The 18,162-nt window shown below is 40.1% G+C and overlaps 4 protein-coding genes across 5 annotated transcripts; 2 read left to right on the top strand and 2 right to left on the bottom strand.

The window, feature by feature from the left end:
- Positions 1 to 4,336: 4,336 nt before the first annotated feature.
- LOC131880725 (uncharacterized) lies at positions 4,337 to 8,609 on the bottom strand. Of its 2 annotated transcripts, XM_059227416.1 has the most exons (8): positions 8,286 to 8,608; positions 8,021 to 8,229; positions 7,793 to 7,913; positions 7,621 to 7,724; positions 7,414 to 7,558; positions 7,233 to 7,355; positions 4,758 to 7,167; positions 4,337 to 4,692 (listed from the first exon to the last, which is right to left on the bottom strand). In XM_059227416.1, exons 1-7 carry the CDS (start codon positions 8,455 to 8,457, stop codon positions 7,073 to 7,075), a joined length of 969 nt encoding a protein of 322 aa, XP_059083399.1. In that variant the 5' UTR covers positions 8,458 to 8,608; the 3' UTR covers positions 4,337 to 4,692; positions 4,758 to 7,072. The 2 variants fall into 2 exon arrangements, with proteins under 2 accessions (XP_059083399.1, XP_059083400.1); XM_059227417.1 differs by lacking the exon at positions 7,233 to 7,355 and having other exon boundaries at positions 8,286 to 8,609.
- LOC131880724 (uncharacterized) lies at positions 5,668 to 7,060 on the top strand. The gene has a single exon (XM_059227415.1). It carries the CDS (start codon positions 5,791 to 5,793, stop codon positions 6,964 to 6,966), a length of 1,176 nt encoding a protein of 391 aa, XP_059083398.1. The 5' UTR covers positions 5,668 to 5,790; the 3' UTR covers positions 6,967 to 7,060.
- Positions 8,610 to 11,803: 3,194 nt separating the features above from the next.
- On the top strand, positions 11,804 to 14,873 carry LOC131880952 (uncharacterized). The gene is made up of 5 exons (XM_059227684.1): positions 11,804 to 12,703; positions 12,774 to 13,079; positions 13,167 to 13,341; positions 13,409 to 13,688; positions 14,329 to 14,873. The coding sequence occupies exons 1-5, from the start codon at positions 12,065 to 12,067 to the stop codon at positions 14,867 to 14,869; spliced, it is 1,941 nt and encodes a 646-aa protein (XP_059083667.1). The 5' UTR covers positions 11,804 to 12,064; the 3' UTR covers positions 14,870 to 14,873.
- Positions 14,874 to 14,921: 48 nt separating this feature from the next.
- On the bottom strand, positions 14,922 to 16,235 carry LOC131880953 (uncharacterized). The gene is made up of 2 exons (XM_059227685.1): positions 15,525 to 16,235; positions 14,922 to 15,441 (listed from the first exon to the last, which is right to left on the bottom strand). The coding sequence occupies exons 1-2, from the start codon at positions 15,909 to 15,911 to the stop codon at positions 15,373 to 15,375; spliced, it is 456 nt and encodes a 151-aa protein (XP_059083668.1). The 5' UTR covers positions 15,912 to 16,235; the 3' UTR covers positions 14,922 to 15,372.
- Positions 16,236 to 18,162: the final 1,927 nt, after the last annotated feature.

Here is an 18,162-nt window from a genome sequence, read left to right as displayed (position 1 = left end):
CAATAACTAGTGTGTTCTGCATTGACACAGAAGTGCAAAAATTGATCCATTGTATGAAGCCCACTTTCGATCCAATTTGCACTATAAGGACCCTTATTTGCAACGTCACAAGAGCCCAAACAAAACGGGAAGACACACGGCAGATTGGTAAACAAAGCAATCGTGACGTGCCATGAAAGAGATTTCTTTTACGGACATTATGTGACCCAGGTCACTAATTATTCATAAAAATATGTACAGAACTAGCCAAAAAACACAAACGCATTATAATTAAATAAGAGTAATCAGCCCAATCGGCCCGTTATTTGGTACAGGCTGACTCACAAACGCCCCTCTGAAGTACAGAAACAAGTACAACACCGGTTATAGACGTCATTGCCTCCCGACTCTGCCCAACTCGACCTTAAGGCCGTCAACATGTTTTTATTTCTCCGTCGTCCTTGAATGGGAAATTGTCTAAAGATAAATTCCGTCGATGCCAAACGTACAGATAGGCTTTGCTCGTCCTCTGAAGCGGTTCTGGACGTAAATACAAGCGTCATGGAAAGTGTTGGCGGGAAACGCGACGAAGGATCCGTCATAGTCGACGTAAAAGAATTGCAGGTCCCAAAGTGCATACATATTCTTTGCTTCTAAGCCCTGTGAAATGAGTAATGATTTTTAGATGGATACTCATTCTTCATATATCCAGGAGTTTTTAGATTTTTTTGTTGAATGAAGAAAGTGTATTTTATCATAATTTGAGACATCAAAATGTTTGCTCACTTTCTGTAATTCTACTAGGTCCAAATCTTCACAAAAAAATTGGAAGATAAAGCGTTCAGTATCTGTCATCAACAGACGAATATTAGGACATTTTACCTTCAAAACATCATACCAAAATCCTGTATGTGTAAATTTAGACAATTCTAGAATCTGAAATCCTACATATATATATGTCGATTTAGGGTAACCTTGGCTTAATCTTATCCACTCCTGAAAAGCAATTTTCTTCTTCATCGCATTCTATGCATGATCCATCAAGTTCTTTGCATTTCTTACATTCAGAATAAGAATTATTTTCTTGATTAAAAAGTATTTTCTTTGAAGCCACTTATATCTCTCTTTGACTTGTTAGCATTTCAAAGTTACTGAACTTGGTTACATCATTAATGTTTGACCATACACTGCATTGTTCATGAGTTTGAAAAAATCTTTTTCAAACTCATTCTTTGCTTGTGCCCTCAATTTTGTATTATGCTTAATATATTCTTCCAACCATTCCTTTTGACGGTATTTCAAAACCTTATGTATTTTTCAATAACAATGCCTTTGGACTTATAATAGTGAAGATTATGACAAGAGACAACATAATTCTTTCGTGATCCTAAATGAGGTATTAATTTTGGGTGCTTACTGCTCAAACGGGTTAAAACTTCAGGAACCAGAGGAAAGTCATTATGATCATCATGAAACTTCTCAGGATACCTCAAATCAACTTCATAAAAATAATTAAATGTCTTGGTGGTACATACAATTCGGGTTCTACCCATTTAAAGTCTCCAATAGGTAGTGGTTGCATCATTGCATAACCATACAAATTATTCATATCAATGTATGAAAATATAACTTGACTGTTTGTCTTTGCCTGTATGAGTTACATACATCAACCAACTGAAGAACATCACTTTGGAGGTAGAGTTCCAGATACTCTTGAAAGTCATTCAATTGCAGTGTTTCCATAACATGAAGATCGTGCTGGCATTCATCATCGGATATGTGCTCTTTATTCAAATCATTAAAAAATATTCTTTTGACAATATAACTTTTTTAACTAAGTTATCAAACCACGCATAAGGGAATACACCTTTCTTGAGTAGTGTCTTAAATATTTTATCATTTTTATATTTTAAAGACATAACTGGAAATGATTGCCTGAAAATTTTAATGTCCTTCTTTTCAATGAATTTAACAAAATCATTAATACTTCATTTTTATTCTTGAATTTTTGTGATGGTTGATAGTTTGCTTGATTCTGACTCAAGACTTCTAATGATTGGGAAAGATCCATAAATGAATCTATGAATTGGAATTTAACATGATCACCATCAATTGAGCTATTCCAGAACAGTATTACACATTTAGGTTTTTCACTGTTTTCCATCAGTGGAATACATTCAACTACCGAAAAATATTTCATTTGCAATAAAATTGATTTATCATAACCCCTAAGATTATGTGATACTACTTTTACACAAATGTTTTTCAAACAGTATTTGAGATTGCAATCATTGTGAGCATAACCTCTAAATTTACCAGAAAAATCACAATGATCTTTAACAGCTTTATCACTAGGTTGAATTAGTAATTTACAAATATGACATTTCATACCTTCTTCATTGACCATTGATCCCACTTCTTCCATTGGTTTGCTAGAATCCTTAATAATTTGGTTGATCTGCTCAACATCTTTTTTTAATTCTTTGATGAAATCCTGAGGGGCAGTCATTCCTACAAATTTATTGTATTTTCCCACATAGTCTGGGAAGTAAGGTTTGTAATATTTAGATGCATTGTAAAATGCACCAATTGCCATTATATCTTGCTCTGTTTCCCTCTCACTTACTTTTCTATTTACAGCTTCACAATCAAAATAAACTACTACAGGCAATTCTTGGGTTTTTTCATACTTGGTGAATGTGCAAGTTCTAGCTTTTGTACAATCTTTGCAAGTTTTCATGTTATTCTCATGTTTTGGACAATGAGGCATTTCTTGGCTTGTGCTTCATTTTCCAAACCACACTCTTCATCATGTTTCATTAATTTCTCTCTTGAAGCATATGGAAGACGGCATCGTGCACAGAAATGTCTTTTCCCATTTATGTTGATTGATTTAGACAATACCCTGACATATTTTTTATCCAAACATAATGACCTTCCACTTTTATATCACGTGAAGTTTAATCATTTTTCTGAAAATACATTATGTTGATAGCAGTTTCTGAATTAGCTCCTTTGTAAGACACATAATATGGAAAGGGATATAGATGTTAATAAATATGTCTCTAAAACATGAACATTTAAGAGAGGCAAATTAGGGTTATCTCTCTCAAATTTTTCAAAATCTTTTTCATTTAATCTTGTTGGAAAAGAGAGCTTTGACCAATTCGGCTCATTCAAATATGGCTTATAGTGAGAAATTTTATCAGGACTATATTTAGGTGGATGAAGTGTAGTATACGTGATACAGTCATTGTCAGTTTTTTTTTGCATTAATATAGGTAAGCTCCTGTTCTTATGAGAGTTTGTGGAAGTTTTATATATGAGGATCCTATTTTATTCTTGTATTTACTTTTTCGAAAATTAGATGAGGGATCATATTGATCTGCTCGCATAGTCATTTCCACACAGACATGATATTGCCAACCAGATCAATTACCTTCAAACTCTTCAATTCTGTTAATAAAGTATGAGTGTGTAAGACTAAAGTAATTATCAAACATTGAAACATCTGTTATTGGCATATGTCTTTTATTCTGAAACCCATGCTCATAAAAAAAATTGCTATTTTCTTTTTCTTTTACATACCGAACTATCAAATTAGTATTTAATGTAAATGCTCCAAACCTTTGGAAATAGTCCTGCAGTCATTTTTTGACTCTCTTTTCCTTTAAAATTTCTCCTACATCTTTTACAAAATTTCCAATAGTTTTGGTAATTATAGATTTCCAAGTTAAAGTAGTTCCATAGGTTCTCTTAGTCGATACTTCACCAATATAACTTTTATTAACTGTTGAGGTATCTTCATATTGCTGTACAGCTTGGTTTCTATTAAGAAAAGAATTTAAGGAGTTTCTCACATAATTATATCCTTGAGATATTTTTTCTCCCACAAAGTTAAATCCTTGTGTTAATTTATTGGCTATCCAATTCAACATTTCGTTGTATATTTTATTATATAAATACATTTCCTTCAATCATTTTTCAAATTTGAAAGCATTTTCCTATTTGAGATATTTTGAGTCTCGTTGAACGAGACCGGATGCAGCACTAGCTTGTATGAGACTAAAAGTCTCGTTGAACGAGACCTTCATCATAAACATGGAACATTTGGTCATATGGCAGTCTCATTGAACTAGACTTATACCATGTAACCTAAAAGTCTCATTGAACGAGACTTCTATGTCGCGCGAGGCGCAGCCGAGCATTAAATTAAAAAATCATAATCAACAATCATATTTTTGCGGACAAAGCGAAAATAATAATAAAAAAGTGATTCCGAGCGAGGCGCAGCCGAGCATGGAAAATAGAAAAATAGTGAGATTTCACCAGGGGGATCCCTTGTGAAAAATTGAAATGCTCTGGAACGCATATATTAATACTAATGATATTGACAGCCAAAAATGGAACGCAAGGCGATCTCTCAAACGAACTTCAAGCTTATCAAAAGCCGGAAGACAATCTAAAAGCCACGTAAAAGAACTACGTGAGAGAAAGTTATTCATTTTCGTAAGCATACAGTTCCTTAAAACAGCGTTGAGAGGGGTCAACGTTGTAGGAACGATTTGATCAATCAAACCACTTCCTTGTTCTTCGCGTGGGATTTTCTTTTATTCTTCCGGGTCGGGTAATTGGGACTTATTGGGTCGTCATCGTCCGTGTATCGATTGAACAATGAAAACACCACTGACCAAAGATACATATTGATAATCCCTAGAAACAGTGGATTTCATTAACCCGAACGTCCACCCAGCACCGCCATTATTTTCAATACTCACACAAAGACATTCCCACACCAAGAATGACTGGTCCCAAGAGGTCCTCCCGAGTGTCTTGATATTCCAGAAACTTGAAGATGATCACCACGGGTCCAATGAGGATGACTGCCACCATTACCACCAACCAAGGGAGAAAGTACTCGATCTTCTTCCTCACCACCCCCATGATCAGGCCCAAGTTTTTGACCAGTGACAAGACTTGCCAATACACGAGAGGGATGGAGAACTCGTAGACTTGCCACGCGGAGGTGGCAAACGCCACCAAGATGTAGAAGATCCCGATGAAGATGGCGCCTTTTTCATGGTCGAAGAAGACGCAACAATGGAAGGATTTTAGGCTCTTGAAAAAGTTATACATGTTACGCGTGCCTTGCAGGTGCACTTGATAGGTGGGAATTAGAGTAAATAAATGTATCAGAATAGTTCACAATTGTTAGGTTCATCGTGCGTAAACAGAGCGATCGCTTATCGAACGCAAGGTAAACACAGGTCAAATGTGTATTTTTATTCACCCTATTTTGGTTCTTGTTTGGATGAGGGTTAAATTGTTCTCGGTTAATATGCTCATGTGAACATTAGACTCATGATATTTTTGTGTTCCCTATTTGATTTATTCCCGAATTTCCGCATTTGCTTCTTCTTTGGCGTCAAAGCATATATGAGGTAAAAAAAAAAAACAAAGAAGAGGTTGAGAGACCTGCGCATATACATTACGGGAAGACCGTTGTTAAATGGACAACATCATTTTTTGATACATCTTCTAATGCCAATGTTAGATTGCAAAGTAATATGATGCATTTCCTAGTCTTCAATTCCACTTTAAAGCCAAAGTTCATTTGATAAAGCAAGATATTCGAGCCTTTTCTTGGCTCCAAACTTAAAGGGTTCCCCTGACTTAGTCAGCTGATTTGAAGTTGCATCAAAACATTTTTGAGTCTTCTTCGTGAATGCCCATGTTATGGTGAATGCCCTACAAGAAACACGTCAATAGTCTCGATGTAGTCTCCACAAGACCGTTTCAAGGTATCCACACATGATGGCTATCGACGTACTTTTGAGGATTGTCAATGGACTGGGCGGTGCCGTGACTCGATCCCTCACCACTTTGATTTCCCTCAATCACCGCCTATGTGAGGTCGTGGTTGGGTGTGTCTCATGGGTTTTGGTCCTCTTAGGCTCTTGGATGTCTTCCATTCTTCTCGGGATCCGGATTTCACTCGAAGATTTGTCTCTTTTCCTCTCGGAATCCCTGGAATCCTTGCTTTCCGTGGGCGAGTTTGTCGGTTTGACTGTCGATCATCTTTGTCAGACATTGATTTCTTGCTTTGGTGCCATTCAGAATGGATTCGGATTGATGGGAAAAAACGTCCTGAATCTGTACGAAACCATGCTTCGAGGGAGTGGCCAAATTTGGAGCGGCATTGTTCATTGCTCCAACCTCTTGGGCGCCAGTATTATCTTGCTCCTTCAATTGGTACCCAGAACTGTGTCCATAATTCTCACCCATATGGGTCAGAGTCTCCAACGAGCTCTTGAGGCCTGTTTCCAGGTCTGCCAGCGAGTGGCAATGGCTTTCAAATCGACACCAGTGGAAATGTTCATTGGTCTCACATCGGGGGTGATGATCTCCTATCTCAGTTACCGATTGGTCCGAAAACTTGTCCGAGACCACGAGATCACGCCCCGATGGCTGCTCGAAACGACTTTCCGGCTCACCCTTTTTGTGTATATTAATTTTGTGCGAGGAGCCCTGGCCCTGATCTTAGGTGTGGCTCAAGGTGTGTCTTTGGTCTTGTCGCATATGCATGTCCCGCAATTCCATCATGCCGGGGATAGTGATCCCGATGAGGAGGAGGAGCCGGGTGCTTTGCCTTATTCTTTGGACGATTCGGACCCGGAGGATCAAGAGCGACAAACGCGAAAACGGCGAAACTACGATCGATTGTTACTCAGACGGGAAGCCAGACTTCGGCGGAATTTGCTCGAGGACGATGAGGATGTGGAGGATCTACTCTTTGAGCAAGTGGAACGTGAGCGCGAGGACAAGTTGTGTGTGATATGCCAAGATCAAGAAAAGTGTATCATGATCCTGCCTTGTCGGCATTTGTGCATTTGCCAAGGATGTCAAGGAGCCTTGCTGCAGGCTCAGAATAAGTCTTGTCCAATTTGCCGGAGGATGGTTCGTCAAACCATCAAAGCCTATCTGTGACAAAAACTGGCGGAATCTTGGTTGGCGAGAATGTTACTTATAGATTTTGTACCTAAGCTCATTATAAAAGCCTAATAAAAGAATGTGTATAGTTTTTGGCATGAGATCATAGTTGGTCAGTGTCGCTTGAAGACGCAGCAAGAGATCGAAGTACGCTTAATTGTTGGATTTGGGCAATGATCTCTGGGATCGGATTTCCATCTGCAATGACATAAGCAAATGAGAAAATAAGAAGCCATACAAGCACTGATAATTTTCCAACCCACTGGTATCAATTATTATTGGAGCGGAGGCAGCTTTCACGTTGTAGTCGACCCAAAGTTGAAGTATTTTTCTTTTGAAAGACTTAATATTCCGGCTGCGATGTTCTGCAGGCATCCTAGGCTCTTCTGTAAAATCCATCAGTCTCACTCTTAACGGTTGCTATGAATAAGTGTAAATACTTACTCATGCCCGATCTCAGATTGCTCGGAAAGTCCACTATAACAAATTTACTTTCTCCCATGTCAGTTTTGTATTTGTAGACCTTTTTCGTGATTTCTGACCGCTGATTGAAGCCACGCCCTGGAACACACGTCTGGTGAGATCCAACCTTGGAAACGAAATCCAATGTTTAGAATGCATAAATAAAAATCCTAGGGTGTAATCAGGTACCTCTTCAAACCCGTGTTCCAAAAGCGAAGCCTCAGCGAAAGTGCAACAATTCGGAATGACGATGATGACATCCACGTCAAATTCCATGTGTTCATTATTCAAGTCTACGAGAAAATTTGAGCTTAAGGTTGCAACTCGGATCATCGACGACCTGGACAACTAGACTTCTTACAAATGGGCGTCTTATGGCAGAAGGCTTTCAAGTAGCCATTCCAATATCCTAAGGCCAAAACTTCCCCCGTCGGATAACTGATATTGGAGAAGAACTCCTCTTTATCCTGGGCCGAGATCATCTGCATAGCGTAAAATTTCAATGGAATAGTTTTCAGCAGACTCAAGTGAGCCAACAAAACGGAAATGGTTTGCATTCATGTTCCCATTTCGGAATATTGCAACCTACCCAATTGCGGTAACGGCAGAAATTTAAAACAGTGGCACCGATGAACGGTGTATAACAATGGAATTGGTAAGCGTACAAAACGAGCACTCCGAAAGATGCTGGACCCATGGCACTCTCCAGCCACCAATAGGATTGTCTTTGAGCCGGATCTCTCGGCGATTTACGTCGTTTTCTTAACTTTGTTATCCTTTTCTTGTCAGCAGAGCCTTCTGCAAGTGTATGTAATGTTAATTAGATTCAAAGCGAGACTAAACTATATCCCTACCTTTAGGCGGAGGTTGTCCTTTGGGGGGATATAAGTAATTCAGCCAGTTGTACAAGGTCTCGCCGCATACAATCATGGCCATGATAGCCATTACATCCATAATGATGCGTGGAGCCGGTGGAGCCTCAAACCCGATCATCATGCTCATCGCTTTATTCAGCTGGAGGCTCATTTAGTGGTGTCACGAAGGCTGGGAAAGATTAAGTTCTAATCGCAGATCCATCAAGACTCTCAAAACAACAAGACACATGGACAACTGAAGGAAGGACTGTTTAGTTCAAGGTCCTAAACATTAGTTTCGACGGATTCAACGGTCGATGTGACATGACAATTAATGCTGGGGCGAGTCCGGACTCGAGTCCGAGTGCACTCGAGTCTCTTTCTCGATTTTGGAGAAATTGGCCGGACTCGAGTTTGGACTCGTAATTAAATCATTCATTTTTTCTTAGAACTTCGCAAGACGAGCCTTTTTGCCCGATATGACTCTAGTAAAAGACTCTGCCGGACTCAAGTCCGGACTCGGCGATTCCGGCAAAAAGTAAAAAAAAAAAATTTAATGACTCGCACGAGTCCAACTTTTGCCAGACTCGCCCCAGCACTAATGGCAACCTCAATCTGCATGAGTGCCGAATTACGTCATCCTGGGAAGGTCCTGGGATGCTGTGTCTATTTAAATCTGAATGTTTCCCACACGATAAGCCCTGCTGAAATCTTTATAACATTTCAAATTCATTTAAACTAAGAATATCCGTGGCCTGCTCGTCACAGTTAGGGCTCATGATAACTTAGTAAATAACTATTGATTGAAGCCGAGAAATGAAGTCTAGTCTGCTTGCAAAATGAGTTCAATGACTAACCAGCTGTCGATGGTCTAAGCAAAATTTGCAAAACTAACCAGCACTAATTGTCATTGACGTTTAAGGTAACATACCACGAGCTATTTCTAAACAAAGTGATCAATTCAATGGAAATAGTCGCTGAGGACTTCATTGAGCAGCAATGAAACGCAGACTCCTTACNTCAATCTGCATGAGTCATACCAAGTCCAATAAAAGATGCTTTTGCCTTGGCAAGTACTTGGCTATGGCTAAGAAATGAAAAAGTTCAGAGCAAAGAGTTAATTTCGGAATTTTCGTGGCAGTTTAGCCCATTGAAGGGTTTCTTTAGAAAACCAAATGGTCCCTATATAGTGAGTCTTTAAGAAGTCCGAATGCCTAATTACGTCATCCTGGGAAGGTGCTGGGATGCTCTGTCTATTTAAATCTGAATGTTTCCCACACGATAAGCCCTGCTGAAATCTTTATAACATTTAAAATTCATTTAAACTAAGCATATTCGTGGCCTGCTCGTCACAGTTAGGGCTCATGATAACTTAGTAAATAACTATTGATTGAAGCCGAGAAATGAAGTCTAGTCTGCTTGCAAAACGAGTTCAATGACTAACCAGTTGTCGATGGTCTAAGCAAAATTTGCAAAACTTACCAGCACTAATTGTCATTGACGTTTAAGATAACATACCACGAGCTATTTCTAAACAAAGTGATCAATTCAATGGAAATAGTCGCTGAGGACTTCATTGAGCAGCAATGAAACGCAGACTCCTTACTTGATTTCCAGATCATCATCGTAGACTGACCAGTGACGTACTTGTTATTAGAATTACATTTTCATCACGCAACGACTTTTGAATCATTCTTAGATAAACATTGTCGTTCAGCACACAAATCCTTTTACTTCTGAGCATACCGAGCATTTTCAGCTCGGTATTTTGATACGCTCTGGACAATTCTATCTCATCAAATTCCTCGTAATTGCCGAACCACTGAAGCTAAATTGGCAGATGTTTAGTACGGCAAATTTTTACTCTCACTATTTTCTTTACATTTCCAAATTCAAACGCAGCATGACTAGAGGTCAAAGAATGTCGATTTTCGTAACATTTGTGAAGAAAATATGAAGATGGTTGAAATACTAAAAGAACTGTGGCAGATCGTGGTAACTAGATCGAGTGGTAACATCTCTGAAGTTTCCATGTGGGATATTACTAGTCTCCGAGAGAGGGGACTGTCACGCAACCTTAATTGTTTTCTGTTTCGAACTTGAATTGGTGGCCCCATCTCACGTGATTTCAAAACAATTGTAGTCAACATTTAGCTTCTAGGCAATAGACCCATGAACATTTCTAGTTGGTATACCAAAAAAGATTAAAAGGTTGTAAGCCTGTTTATTGTATAATCATTGGGTTTGTGCCTCTGGGTGCATATATTTTCAACAGCCTTTGTTAATAGGAAAATATAAATATGGATAAAAATGAATGGCATGAAGATTGCAGGAGACTTAAAATAGTTAAGTAAATGGGAATCCGAAAAATGCAAATAAAGGTGTAAATATGCAAAAACAAGTTGCCATTGTTACCATTGTAAAATGGTGGAAAGGTCGTTTTTATTCCCTTTTAGCCTCTATGTTGCATTTGTATCTGATCATGTTGTACAGAAGAAAATAGAAACGTTTCAAACAAGAAGAGTTAAGAAGGAAGCAGACAAGGACCCAAACGACAATAAAAGGCAGAAATGTCCTACATCTGAAAGTGAAAAATAGTGAGAAAAATGGTCGAAAAACTGTCGAGAAAGTGGAAAAACGTCTATCAAATGAAAAATTGGAAATTTGGCTCAAATTTTTTTTCGGGCGAAAGGGCCAAAATAATAAAGAAGGTTTTTTCCTGGTTTTCTTTTTTTTTCTTTTCGAGGTCTAGTCATAGGTGAAGTAAAAATGACTAGCATTGCATCAATGCACATGGAACAAGACATAAGCATTAGCTCCTTTTTGCTCCTACAAAATTTCTACTTGTTTTGAGCACTAATCTGCAGCCACCTCAAGAGTAGAGGGATGTTCCAATCAAGCAACAAAATGCATTAAATAGCAAAAATATTATTACCATAACGGGGTGGTCTGATACTTTCACGGTCAATGATTGCCATTTTGTGCGGTTTGAGCTAAAGTGCGGGAGTTTTCGACCAATTTCTCTCCTAATTGTGAGGATGATGGGCGAATAAAAGGATCCAAGAAAAAAAGATCCAACCCAGAAAGTCTCGGAACTGACGTCGAAGAGGTTCCTTGTGGAATTTTTCAGCCTATTGCGAAAGAGTTCAATATTGGTTGGTATATTAGTAATCACGACCAAATGTGGAATAGTTAAGATCCTTCAACTAACTAAATATATCCATTCCGTCCAAAGAGTTCTTCAATTGAACCACGGCGCTTATCTGTTATTTGCACTTATAATTTATACCTAAAGCGAAGCTTAACAAAAGCGCTTTCCCGCAGAAGTATTATTTTACCTTGAAGACAATCGGTCTCGAAAACCCACATCGCTGTTTTGGCCATCAACATCAACTTAGACAGACTATCTATCGATCTGCATTGTCTACTGTCCTCATATGATTGTGATTAGGACGAGCCTTTCCATTTTTCTTCTACTAAAGATTATGGTGTACCCCAATCGCACACTTGGCATGTCGTCACAAAAGCTACCTGTTAACCCTCGAGCGGGACTTTCTTGAATAATACATGCGGTTGTCGTTGAAAACTTGGGGAGGTTTGAGGCCACACACGGTTCGGTAGCATTCGGTAGAAAGCTCCTCGCTCTCTGTATTCTTCGCATACGTCCAGTGTTAAAAGCTTCTGTCGTGTGTGACAGTCCAAAGTGGGCACGAAATATCGACTTTTACCACTTCAAGATGAAGTTTAGACCAACTTAAAACGGCCTTGAGGCTCCGATCATGGAGTGGACCAAATCAGGTGCCATTTTGGCATGGACATCCTTGGGGTGGCTGGACCAGGTTCATGGTGATACCAAACACATTTCCATTACCTTCATATGGGTTAATGGCTCACTAGTGCCCGTGACCACATCCGTGGAGCAAGAAGATGCCTCAGGGCCCAACATATCAGGCACGATCATTCAAGTATTTTTCCTGATCGTCATTTTTATCGTGGGTGTGATAGGGAACATGTTCATGACCGGTACAATCTGGTCCAGTATCACGTTGCATCGGTTGCCCTTCAATATCTTACTACTGAACCTTGGGCTCATTTGTCTCCTGGAGTGCCTCCTTAATGTGATGCTTTCGGCTGTTTATCTCATTTTTGAACCTTGGAACTTCGGATCCGTTGTTTGTATGCTCAATTCATTCTTCATGGAGGTACTTCCTGTGATGTACACGTTTATGTTGGTTAATTTATGCTTCGATCGTGCTCTGGCACTGCGAAATCCTCTTCAGTACAAGAAATCAGTCCTTAAAGCCAGGATGATCAAGTGTTATTTGTTGTTTATTTGGCTATTGGCCATCCTGTCAGCCTCGCCGGTTTTGATCAATGTCCTGGAGAATTGGCCGTTTCCCGTTCGGTACAGCTGTCAGGTAAGGATACAAATGAGGGTCAATTCCTTGCGATTAATGTGCAAGAAAATAACCAATCGGACCATTTCAGCCCATGCACGAGTTGACCGTGTTCTACGGGATCTTAACCGGAATCGTGTGCTATCTCGTTGCTTGGTTGGCCATGATTGTGGCCATGACATTAATACAGAGGTACATCACGAGTGAGAAACGGAAGGAACGGAAAGCCATGAGGGGCCAACAGGGCAAGTTTTCTACCCACACAGCTTTCTTCTTCGCCAATGCTCATTTGTGGAATGAGCTTAAGAATGTGATGCTCATTAGTGTGTTACTCATAATGTACTTGGTTTTAATGGGTCCATACGTGGTTAGGACCAAAGTGGACCAGATCACAGAGGTAATGAATGAATGGCGTCGAATTGATCCAATGAGTCATTCGATCATTTGATTAACACTACTAATTGATACATTGTGGATGCTTTAGGTGTATGACTATGACTATTACCGCAATCTCACCTTACCTCATTATGTGAAGTCTCCAAATTTAAATGCCACTACAACAACAACTTCCAACCCCACGCCCACAAATGCGCCAAATTCGCCCACGCCCACGAGCACCGGGGCAGTTGGGGATAGCAACAATGATGGATTGACTCAAGGTTGTTGCATAGTAACAGAGCAAATGGAGGTTGAATTTGATGCATTGTTTTATGACCTCCTTTGTAGTAACGCCTAGTAAGTGGAAACGACCTGAGGTCAAGGCAGATTTTCTAACCATAATGGATACGATCTTCGTTTGGTTGCGATACATCCATGCTGCATTGGTTCCTTGGGTTATTTTCGGCCTACATAAGGATTTGCGGAAGAAGGCCAAAGATTTGGTGTGCTGTTTCCGGCCAAACTCGGTCGAAAATGCATCTCCAAGGCCAATATCAGCCTATTTGAGACGTCAACGCAAGGAGTTGCAGAAACAGAAGAAGAAGTTCAAGAACATCACCAACTATAGGTGAGAAATTTGAGGAAATTCATCTTTCACATAAATAGTAACCGGATTCAAATTCAAGTCTGTGGTGGGTCCTTTTGAGTATTCATAAATTGAGGCACGATGCGTGCAACCAACTCGAATTCTTCCCTCTACGAAGAAGGTGTTGTCCGAACTGCATTCGAACTTTTTTAGAACTTCATCTAATTTCAAAAATGGAAATTTTACAGCTCTCTCCCGCCAATTGGAACTTGAAGCCCCAAATTGATGCATTACTTGCATTTTGAAGTGCTCGCTCATTTCACATTTACTGGATTTTCCCTCTCAATTACAACGCGTTTCTATCCTTCGATGAGACTCTTTTCGAACAACATATTAGTATTAAGAAAAGGTTAGTCTATACTCCCTAGTAAAAGTATCCAAATCTTTAGCTCACAGAACCTTTTCTTTATTATCATCTAACTTTCCTTGGAATGGACTTAATTCTTCATTAACACGGTCTCACCTCTAGACGAGTTGACATTTGACATATAAAGATATTGAATATTGTGCAAGCATTCAAAATTATTTACCTGCCTGCTATCCACTCAGTCCCCCAAAATATATAAGAAAGTAAACCTATTGAAGAGACCAGACCAATATGTGCTTCCAAACGCCGTTTCAGTGTGCCCGTTTTGTTCGCCACTTCGGAGGGGTTGCATTTGCGAGTTGTGGATGACAATCATCAAGGGTTGCCAGAGCACAAAGGCTTCCTGGAGGAGAGCATCAAGTCTCAATGGACCGTGGATCCGGAGTTTCTCACCGAATTTTGCGACCTCCAAGTGATAACCGGAACTGAGACCGTGCCTCCCAGTCCGCGCAAACAGCTGGTTTTTGGTTCTACAGTCACGCTGGAAGGCAAAACCAGCTCCTCCGTAAGAGAAGACGAAGGCTTCGAAGAGGAGATGCCTTTGATTAAAAAAGACAGGGATCGGCGGAGCAAAAACCCGAAAGTGGTTCATTTTGACTCGAACGTGGAAGAGATTCGCGAATCGGATCTTGAACCCGATCCAACCCCGTCGAGGTCCAGAAAGCATAAGAAATCATCCAAGGAATCGAAGGGATCTAGTAAGCGCGACAAGAAGCGTGATGTGAAGAAGAAATTGAAACAAAGGAAGAAGGATGGGACTTCTATTGAGTCGCGGTCAAGGAAATATCGACGGTAGTGAAAAGCCGCGACAAACCGCAAAAAGGTGGAAAGGCCGATTAGCATTATAGTGGAGCTAGATGGGAGGGATTTATTCAAATGAACTACATCCACATATACCATTGGTCACAAGTTAATAAATAGACGTCACGGAAAGTAGTAGAGTAACAATGATGATGATTAGTGGAATCTTCCAAAGGTTATGCTGACTCGGCCAAAGTTAATAAATTGGAGGATGAGCTTAAAGCCATGCTTGAGTGACGAGCTGTCCGTGGGTCTTGTGTAGATGAGAAGAGATTTGCATAATTTCCTAGAACCAGCCTCAGTTTTATCAATTGTCGTATGAGTTAGGTCTATAAGTTCAGAAGAAGAAGGCTTATAGATTACAGACAAGCATATTGGGATTCAGGTTAATGCTTCATTGAGCTTCCAATCATGGCAAATACATCTGTCAATGAGATAATAATTGAGTGAAAGCTACGAGAGCCTCGATCCATTATAAAACTATTCTTGTCCCAGATTTCACAGTTGTTGAGGGGTTGCAATGATGTCCGAATCTCTCACGCATGATTCCATTTTCTCCATCTCCACCTGTAATGACAATTTTAGCGTTTCCAAAAGTGGACCTCATATTCGCACGTAAAGTACCGTGAACACTCAGTTTTTCAATCTACCTTGACTTTTCTGATGAGAAGTTCCAAGTAGATGCCCCGGACGGAGCACTCTTCAATATCAGAGGAGGATCGCTTGGCCACAAGCTGGTCCCAATTGCTATAAGTGGGCATGTTCTGGGCGATCTCCATTTCTTCCTCGGATGATATTCCCAAGGGCGATCCTGGCCCTGAACGCTTACCCCAAGACGGGGTAAAATTTACCGATCGTTTCCCGGGATGGCCCCCACTCTGTTGTCTGTGGACCAAATCCTTCCCTATATGAGAGTGTCCAAAAGGTCCTGCTTGTATGGGGGTGGAGCAGAGAAGGCTGCAAGCCACGATCAAACAAGAGAATCGCACCAAAGAAGAGGTCAAGTTCGGGTATTGGGAGTGAAATCTTTGATTCATGGCGAGTTTTGGTTGTGGGAGCAGGTAGTCGTAACAAGAAGTGGAACAACAGGTGGTGTGAGGGTCTAGCTTGATGATTTAAGCGGTTGCTCACACTCTGAGGTCCCTTCACGTAGTAATCCCATGTGAGCATCCTTCCTTCCTTTTAATACCCGACTTGATGACGGGAATCCTCTTTTTGGGTGGGCTCTGGAGGTTGTTGAGTTTGTCGGGCGCGTTGCTTGCTCCTTCACTGCCGAATGAACTTGGCTCACACCAATGGTTGCAGAATGCCCACGGGCAGACGATAGGGTCTCGAGTGAATTTGCCGGAACTTGTACAAATAAAGAAGAATACTCCGAAACGAGTACCCTTTTGGGGGGGGCGCTGGGTAAGCGATGTTCCTGTGGGAAGAAGAATTCGGAATAGCTAATCCAGCGGTTGGGATCGGTGGAAAACTGAGCCCGACTTAGACTCAAAAGTTCATTCAGCAATTGTTAAGCAAAATATCAATATCGAAGTAAATGAATTGTGCACACTCGTTTATAGTGTTCCAAACAAATGTGCAATGACCGCCGATCAGCCCTTCACAAGGGTTAAATCATAAGACTATTGCAGACGAAAGTAATTCATACGATATATTTGAGAGACTCTTGCTTATTGTTTTCATGAATACGATATGCAACGTTTTGTTGTCTTCCCGATGTACGGCATATAACCATGTGCTCGAAGAGAATGGTGGATCCCGTCCAAACAAGAAGTGATTTCAGTTCCGAGCCGAGGGCTTTTTTCAATATCGAGTCATTTTTGGCTGTGCTCTTTAAAGTAGGTTAACCACTTATCAATCAAGTCTCGAGTTTATAAACATAATTGATTTTTGATTGGTGGGTACCCGTCAGGGTCGGGAAATCGAACCTTTGCCGGCCAGATAACTGAGTCATCCCATTGTATTTCGATACCAGTGTCAGACTGTATCTCCATCTGTGGGTGGAAATTTACCGTTGGTGCGGATTGTCGAGAAAGGTCGAGGAGGAGAATTAAACCAGAGACCTATTTCACACCAGTGAGGCCTGCCCCACGCACCACATAGGGGCTAGTCTCATTGGAACGTGAATGTAGTGCATTGGTTCGAATCAGATTTGTTGACATTCAACCTTAGCGTCCCCGTTCACACTTTAGTGGTTCAAGGAATTAGGAAATCCATTTCAATGTAAGAACTCCGAACGTTCGAAATAAATGAAAATGAAAGGGCACAATAAAACGTTCCATCTTGAATGACGCGCTTCGGTTGGACGAGGCCTTTGCCAACAGAAATGAAAATGATTGTTTGGCTTTACTCAAAATATGCTGATCGGTCCTTTCATGGGGAAAGCATCCCTTCTCGAATTCTCTTTTGGGCGGAGATATGAGTTGGAAGTGTAACCCAATTTGTTTGATGAACAAAAACTCACTTGAAAGATAGGCACTTTTTCCTTCATGCTTGGCACGTTTGTGAATGTAGTCGCTGTTGTAAAAATGCTTAAGGTAGATAAAGTGGAACTAACAACTCGCAAGCCAGAGTTTCCGCTAACACAATAATACAGTGAACAAGTGGGCCCTGTTTATCAATGAAAACTAGAAACACGACAACACATCAAAATTAGAAAGTAAAAAATCGTTCAATATTAAAAACGGTCTGCATTCCCCTTTTCATTCCTGTTAATTATCCGATTACCTGTAGGGCTGAAAAAACGATTTGCTTTGGTTTGGACACCCGTGAGCATTGCTCTGTGTTCAAAATTAAGTTATATTTTCTAATTATCAAGATTACCCAAATATATAATACCTTTGCGTATGTTTTGTTTAGTGGATTATTGTCTTGATAAGGTTTTCGATAGTCTCAATCAAGTCTTTCAAATACTTGGCCTGCACCAAAGGCAAAACCTTGTTTGTAACTTTCTGTACCATTTGTTTTATGGTTGAAATCGAGCAACCATTTTTTCTGTGAACTTGGCCATTTTCTTTCAAAATTAATAATCAATTGAATTTAGACCAAAATCGCCCGTAAAACCGGTTTTGCTCTGAAAATGCTAAAATAATAGAAAATTAATCCTAAAGTATCAATACATATTGGTAAGAATTCGTCTCATCAGGAAACACTAAAACAGATCGGCACTCATTTTGGTACAGGGAACCGCGAGCATTATTGTCAATGATGGACGAATTGTTCATTGAGCTTCACATAAAATGATATCACATCGAATATCAAACAAATGCCACTTCACGGCATCCA

This window comes from Tigriopus californicus, chromosome 5 (genome assembly GCF_007210705.1).
Source record: "Tigriopus californicus strain San Diego chromosome 5, Tcal_SD_v2.1, whole genome shotgun sequence".
NCBI classification, from domain to species: domain Eukaryota; kingdom Metazoa; phylum Arthropoda; class Copepoda; order Harpacticoida; family Harpacticidae; genus Tigriopus; species Tigriopus californicus.
This window is presented reverse-complemented; position numbering and strand designations above follow the sequence as displayed.